Consider the following 7,601-nt stretch of genomic DNA (forward strand, 5'->3'; position numbering starts at 1 on the left):
ATTCATACTCAAATCTCTACAATTTAATTTCCCTGGGCTCAAACCCCTGTAATCTTCCTCCACACCTCGTTTCTCCCTCACGGTGTGTGGCAGAGTGGCCCTGGGCCTGGCCGCCCCAACAGCTTGGCAGGGGGGAAGGCTGGGTGGCTTTGGACCCCCGTCAGGATGTCGTGTCCTGTGGGGACGTCGGTGATACTGGGGTTGGAGGAGTTCGACTCGGCCAGGCCGTAGTGGGGATGGCGGGCCTGGGGAGCCAGTCCTGCCCTGACAGAAATGGGGTGCCACCCTGGCACCCGCCACACCACTTCCAACATGGCGGCGCAGCCGCCCACTACTCCCAAACTGCCCATTACGAGGGGCAGTGCGCATGCGCCTCTTCCCCTCTGGGGCAACAGCGCATGCGCGTTCAGGGCTGGTGCCTTTCCGGCCCCTACTTAAATGGAGACCACTCTCCAGGGGGCCCTTGGTCGTGCTGCACATGCTCAATGTGTCTTGCCGCTCCCGAGATGGCGCCGCGGCAGTGACGGGAGGGCGGAAGAGGGTGTCTGCAGTGGGACTGAACGGTGGAGCACGGCCCTGGCGCTCCGCGGCAGGATGATCCCCGCCGAGGAGGTGTCGGCCCGCAGGAGGGAGATCGAGGGCAAGCTCAAGCAGGTAGGGCTGGGCTAGGGCCCTGCTGCGGGCCCTGCCGGGGCCGGGGCCTGGTCCCGGGCCCGCAGCCCCAGCGCGTTGCCTAGGAGATGGGCCTGGGAGCTGGCACGGAGGCCCCCTCCGGGCCTGGGAGCGTCCCGCGGCCCCCTAAGGGCCTGCTCACCCCGCTGCGGGCCTGGCAGCATCCCCAGGTCCCCTTCAGGGCCGAGGGCCCTTAGTTTTCAGGGTCAGGAGGTATTTCTGCCCCCCACTTTGGGGCTGGGGCCCTGCTCTTAGGGCCTGGTAGCTTCTGGGGGCTCTCCCTTCAGGTCCTCAGGTGCAGCCTGTGGGGCCAGCCCTTGCAGGTTGCTGTGTCCCGTCCGTCCCCCCCCACCCCATCTCTGGGCTTTGGTGACTTGAAAACAGCCCTTGGTGGTTGCTTTGCATTGGCTGCTTGAGTTCACGGCTGTGTGGGGGATTTGGATGGTGCCTGTGCAACACCTGTGTTGTGCTGTGGCAGGCAAATGTGGTCTTGTGCCAGTGTGCCCCTGTGGTAAAGGTGTTAACGTTATATTGTGCTGTGACTTCAGTGTGCTAAGGCTCATGGGCTTGGGATATTAGAGGGAAATGAGTAATCCATAAACCCCTCACTTATGTTATGTGTCTCTCACCTCGGGTCAGTTGTTGTGATTTCTGCTAAGAGGTGGCATATTAAAATGTGGTGTCAGCATCAGATCAAACATTGTTTGCTGCAGTGTTTACCAGGACTTGTAAAAACGTACGTGTAGCATTTAGTGACTTAAATGCTCCATGTTCAGAATTGAAGACTAGTTTTTCATCCTACTGACAGGAAGAAGAAACCCTGTCCTTTATCAAAGAGAGCCTTAAGAAGAGTGACCAGCTTACAAAGAACATGGTAAAAGGAGGTTCTTGAAGTTCAGCCCTAATGTTGGGCCTCGGTTTACTTTTTCTTAGGACAATCTGTTTTCAAGACTGTCATTGTGCCTATCTGAGGAATGCAGAGTAATGAACCACTTGCTCTGCATCTGTGTTTTACACTTCAGTGGCTGGGCGAAGTGGGAAACTGATGAATGTTTAAATCTTAAGCCTCTCTCCTGAGGAGATGAGGGCTCAAATGAGTCTGTCCTCTCTCTTGGGAATAGGTATTAATAGACCCCAGACTAGTTTGTGCAACAGCATCATGTTGTTGCTTCATAAAGTCAGGTCTCGTTTGGAGTTTTATTTTGAGAGTGTTCTGCTTAGGAGGTAGAAAGTAGTTACCATGCTCTAATTGCTCCTAAGCCCTCAGCTAGTATACTATGTCCCGTTTTGGGCTTAGTGCTTCAAGAAGGTCATAGAGGCACTGCCAGAGAAGTGTGGAAAACATAACGTAGGAGTGAGTCTTGAAGGAATTACTTTTTTGCCTAGAAAAGATGACATTAAGGCTCCATTTATGAGCTTACTAAGAGGTTTTCCACCTTTCAGAAGCAATATCGCAGTCCCTTTTAAAAACTAAATGTCTATGATGGAAAAGAAGGTTCTCGCTATACTGGTCGTGTGTCGTCGTGTTGTGCATCTCATATTTGGGTCTTAGTGGTATGGAGCAAAGTGGCAGCCGGTTTATGTTTTTGTTCTTTTTACCTAGGGCACCTCTAGGCAGTTCCTGTGGTTTTGTTTTCTGCTGTCAAATAAAATTTTGCTCCTCCTTAGTACTGTCTTGAAACATTAGCTTCACACTTTACAAACATCTAATTCAAGCTTGGCCCGTCTCTGTATGGCAGATGACCTATTTTGTGATTATTAATACAAATTAGGACATAGAGGGATTAAACAGCCTGCTTTAGGAGCCATGGCAAATTAGTAGCAGAGCCCAAAAAGTGAAGCTGGGACTTGAAGGTCCCTGCTTGCCCTGCTCTAACTGCTGTCCAACTGTATGGGTCCAGGTGGAAGGATGTCCTCAGCTCTCTGTTTCTCTCTTGGCATGTAGGTTTCTATTCTTTCCTCCTTTGAAAGTCGTTTGATGAAGCTGGAGAACTCGATCATCCCTGTCCATAAACAGACAGAGAACCTGCAGCGCTTGCAGGAGAACGTGGAGAAGACCCTGTCCTGCTTGGATCACGTCATCAGTTACTACCATGTGGCTAAGGACACAGAGAAGATCATAAAGGAAGGGTGAGTTGAGCAGCTAGCTCTTACTGGGGTGCTTCATCCTGTTGAACTTTTGGTAGGGGACCTGACTCCACACACTCATCATAATGTTCCTTGTACCCTTCCCACACTCTTTTCCCACTGTCAGTCCACAATGAAGCTGCCTGACTTGACCTTCAGCAATCCCCAGAGGGCAAAGTCTGCTCAGACCCTGGTGTCTCTTCCAGGATTTGCAGACATGCTGCCATATGAATCTCATGAGCACTGGTGGCTTCTCTTCTTTCCTCCACCCTTTTCCCAAAGGTTCTTCCTGCCCTGTTGATGTTGTTGCTGCATCCAGGATGAATCAGAACTGTTCTGGAGCCTGCTTTCAGTCTCTGGGAAGGTGCTGTGATGGCCCTTCTCTGGGGTGGGATGTGCAGCTTCCTCTACCTTCCCATCGGGGCCTGACTGGGAAAGGATGGCAAGGCTGAGAGTTGTGTGCTGCTCCATCATCAGTACTTCTGCACTTGCTGCATGGATTGGGTATTCTGCGGTGCTGCTGAGTGGAGGCAAAAGGGAATCCCATGACCTCCTCCTAGTTGAAGAAAAGGGAATTTAAATGTTCCTTGTTATTTTTATCCTGAGTTTGGTCTGGTGCTTTCTTGATACCTTCTTTCTTTGCTTCTTCTGTTTCTTTTTGGTTTTATTTTCAGCCCCACTGGGAGGCTGGAGGAGTACTTGAATTGCATGGACAAAATCCAGAAGGTGGTGGAATACTTCCAGGACAACAATCCAGACAGGCCAGAGCTGAACCGCGTGGTAGGTCATGGGTCTGGAACCTGGCATGGGTAAGAGGGACAGATGTAGCCCTGCTGCTTGCCCTCTTGCTTGCTGCCTTGTAAAGAAGGTGTTTGGGCACAGCTAAAGAAACAATTGTTTTGGCTTCTGTTTAAGTCTGCACTCAGCAGCGTTTCTGCTTGTGGCGTTTTGCTTTCTCTACGCATTGTGCCGTAGGACTTCTGAAAGTGCATCTTGCACGTGTGGTGGAGTTGATTGAACCTCTTCCTGAGCAGCTCTTGTCAGTCCTTCAGCTGCTTGAACGGAATGGGAGATCTGTCTAAATCCCACTTGAAAACTGAGCAACTCCCAAGCCTTTTTTTATTTAATTTGCTTTCAAAGTTTCTTAGTTACAGGTGTTGGAGTTTGAAGCATGTGGTTAGAAACGCTGCAGAAAGTACGTTCTTATACAGAAATACTTGTGAGTGACTGATTACAGAAGCCCTGTGCTGCTTCTGTCCTTCTGCTGTTGTGTGCCAGAAATCCCTCTTTGAGAGGGGCAAGGAGTCCCTGGAGTCAGAGTTCCGCAGCTTGATGACACGACACAGCAAGCCGGTCCCACCCATCCTCATCCTGGACCTGATCAGCGGGGATGATGAAATGGAGATGCAGGAGGAGATGTCTCTGGAGCACCTCCCGGAGAGTGTCCTGCACGATATCATCCGCATTTCTGGCTGGCTGGTGGAAAACGGCAGGAATCAAGGTTGGTAGTGCTGTGTGTTGTTCCCTTGTAGTTCTGTATCAGGTGAGTGCTCTCCAACTACTTACCGCATGTGGCTGAGACCAAAAGTAGGGTGTTGAGGGTTGTGTGTAGCACTGTACAGCTTTGATTGCAGATCACACACCTTCAGCCTTGAAGCCTCTGCTCAGGTGCTGCTGTGGCTAACAAACCATGACTCACACTGCCGTTGGTAGCTAGCAGTGCTAGCAAAACTAGTGACTGCCTTAGTGGCACCTTTTAGGTGAGTAGTTCAGTCTCCTTTCAATCACCTTCTTAAGATCCTCCTTCTTTTTTTTTACAGCATTTGTAGTGAGTGATGGTTTGTCAGTTGAAGGTTTGTCAGTTGAACAGAATGATCTGGTGAATATGATGAGAGAGCGAGCTGTGTAAATAAAGCATAAATTGTCTTAATGCATAGCCTGTCCTATAGCAGAAATCCATTTAACTTGCATCTGTGATGCCTTCTGATGGAGCTGCAACTATCTAGTGCTCCATCATTATAAGTGTTATAAGTGTGTGAGACACTGGTCACTTATTCCCATTTGGGAACTATTTATGAACAGAACTTTTTGTAGTAAATGTGACCAAGGGCGGGGGGGGAAGCAGCACAGACGACTTTCTTCAGTCAGTACATGTCTCTTCTTTCCTGTTCTGCAGCATCAAAATCTGCCTACAGCTTTATACTCCTTTATTAACTTTTTCTTTGGGAGTGAACAATTTTGTGGACTTGTTACAGGAAACCTGTACTTTCACATACATATAGCTACTAGAATCACCCCCCACCTCAATGATTTGCTTCTGAGTGGGGATTACTGTGCTTACCAAGTATGACAAACATCTTTTAAAAGCTTCTTAAGAACTTTTCCATGATCAAAGGCGACTGAAGCATATATAGCATATTTTGTTAGTCAGTTTGTATTCCGCTTTCAAATGATGAACGCCTCATTTAGTTCGTGAATGCCCTGAATCCTGAGAAGTGTGTAAAGTCTCTCATGTTAGAAACTGAGCACTTGAATTGACAAGGTCTTGCACAAATGTCTCCCATCAGTTCCACAACTGATGTGCTCTTGGTGCACAGACTTGTTGTGTGTGGTGGGAGGGCTGGAATGAATACTGTGGGGGAAGGAAGAAGAAGTAGTAGTTTTTGAAGAAAATAGGAGAGGCTCTGGGAGGGAAAACCACCTCGGGTCCCACATCAATGCTACTAGGGCCCCTTAGGGGCACAGAGTGTTTCAGGAAAGGTTTGTTTTATCATATAGTGTTCCCTGTTTGCCTATAATCTTGTTTCTACCTTGTCTCCCTAGATTTCATGCCTGTTTACTTCCAAATCCGCTCTGTCCAGCTTGACCGCTCCATCAAGGGGCTGAAAGACCATTTCCGTAAGAACAGCTCCTCCACTGGAGTGCCATATTCCCCTGCCATTCAGAACAAAAGGAAGGACACCCCCACCAAAAAGCCACTCAAGAGACCAGGTGAGTTCTTGAAGGGGTGGGGGGGATTGCTGTACTGTGTATCCTCTTGCCTGGCTATCAAACACCTGTCTGTAGGCCTTCTCACTGCTGAGGTAGCCTCTGTGTCTAAAATGTGCGTTTAGGACAGAAGCAGGGGTGAGACTTTGGAGATAAGCGCCTCTTCTCTGCCCTGGATTCAGCATTGAGGCTACAGACATTTTCTGTCTCTGTTATAACAGGGCTATAAAAGGATATGAGCTGTCCTCAGCCTTGGAATATGGAATACAGACTGTGCCACAGCAAAATAGACAACTGTGATCTAATAGAACACATCACTTTAATAATCATTAGTTATGAATAAATTATTACTATGCTAGGAAACCAAGAACTCATCAGGACTTGAGATGGGGACTAGGTAGGTGCCTACTGACATGAGATCCAAAGTTGTCTCAATTTTGGAAGGGCTGTTAAGCTTTTGCCTTGGCTTGTCTTTGGAGGAACTAGGAATGTGGTTGGTGGCTTACTCCACGTCTCCTCATAATGGAGTTTTGCTGCATTTTCTGCAGCTGGTGAGGCCGCTCACTCCGGTGTACCGGAGCGCAGAGCTGGAATTCCCATCTCTGAAACGTGCCATCTAGTGGGAGCACAGCCAGGAGGGCCAGCAAAAGCTAGCACATACCTCCCACAGCAGCACAGCGATATTGTCCCGCTGTGTGTCACAGCACCCTCTGCACTAGTGATCAAAGTCAGAAAAGTTCGTATTTCTGTGGGTTTACCTGGCCAATACTCTCCCACCCTAATATTTTTTTTCCTGTGTTGTCAAAATACTCTTAACGGGTTCAAAAACTTAGTAAGAAATGTGGCTAGGGACTGGGAATGGATGGGATGGGGAAAGGGAGGAAAAGCAATGCCCATTTTAATTGTGCTGTGTTTATTTTTATAATCCTGATGTGAATGCAGTCCTCATCCCAGGTAATGTGCGTCTATGTGTGCGTGTGCTGGCCCTGGTGCTCGCTCTCTTCACTTCTGTGTGTGGAGAGGCTTTGCTGGGCCTCTTCTTGCTAAAGCAGAGGGTGTGCCTGGGATATTTGGAGAAGGGGGGCTGGCTGGGGAAGGCTGTGACATCCAGAGATAACCCCTCTGGTCTTTTTAAAATCAATCTGTGCCATTGCTGCTGTGTCCTGGAGCTGTTCCTGAAAGCTGATGTGTGAGTTGCAGTTGGTGAATGCAGATAGTCTGCGAATTTCAGTGGATTTTGCCCTGTCAGCAGAGCACCACCTGACAAGGGTATGTCTTACCCCACACTTGGCTTTCCTCTGGAGTTTGACAGGTAGTTATTTGCCTAAGAATTTGCCCTCAGTGTTGGGAGGCCTGTAGAGGACAATATCCTCCTGCTGAGGAGAACTAGCTATGCTGCAGATGGCAGAAAATCAGTGTTTTAAATGGTTCCTAAGCATGATGGCAGTCATTTGTGTTCAGCTCCCGAGCAGTCTCTCCTGCCCAACAACATGATTACAATAGGTAAAAATTATTTTTGTGTGGTTCAGTAGCACTCTACTGGAAAGATGCCAGATGGGGATCTGTAGTTGAGCCATGGGGAACTCGGGTTGCAGTGCTTCAGGTTTGGTCCACAGTTCTTGGTTATCACCTGATACTGAAAAGATCCCTGGGTTTTGATTGCTGTGAAGTTAGCAGGGTCAGCAAACATTTCTGAGCAGCCTGCCAAATGGTGACATCTCCCCTATGCCCTAGGTAAATAGATGGATGAGATTTTTTTTGAGCAGATGAAAAAAAAATCACTAGGATTTTTTAATGGGTCTCAGATCTTGGAT

General features: G+C 48.6%; 1 protein-coding gene across 1 annotated transcript; it reads left to right on the forward strand.

The window, feature by feature from the left end:
• The first annotated feature begins 594 nt into the window (after nt 1-594).
• LOC132321534 (exocyst complex component 7-like) lies at nt 595-6,980 on the forward strand. The gene is made up of 7 exons (XM_059835034.1): nt 595-654; nt 1,481-1,546; nt 2,618-2,802; nt 3,474-3,579; nt 4,078-4,300; nt 5,623-5,790; nt 6,730-6,980. The coding sequence occupies exons 1-7, from the start codon at nt 595-597 to the stop codon at nt 6,978-6,980; spliced, it is 1,059 nt and encodes a 352-aa protein (XP_059691017.1).
• The last annotated feature ends 621 nt before the right edge of the window (nt 6,981-7,601 follow it).

The sequence above is a fragment of the Gavia stellata genome, unplaced genomic scaffold (assembly GCF_030936135.1).
Source record: "Gavia stellata isolate bGavSte3 unplaced genomic scaffold, bGavSte3.hap2 HAP2_SCAFFOLD_105, whole genome shotgun sequence".
NCBI classification, from domain to species: Eukaryota; Metazoa; Chordata; class Aves; order Gaviiformes; family Gaviidae; genus Gavia; species Gavia stellata.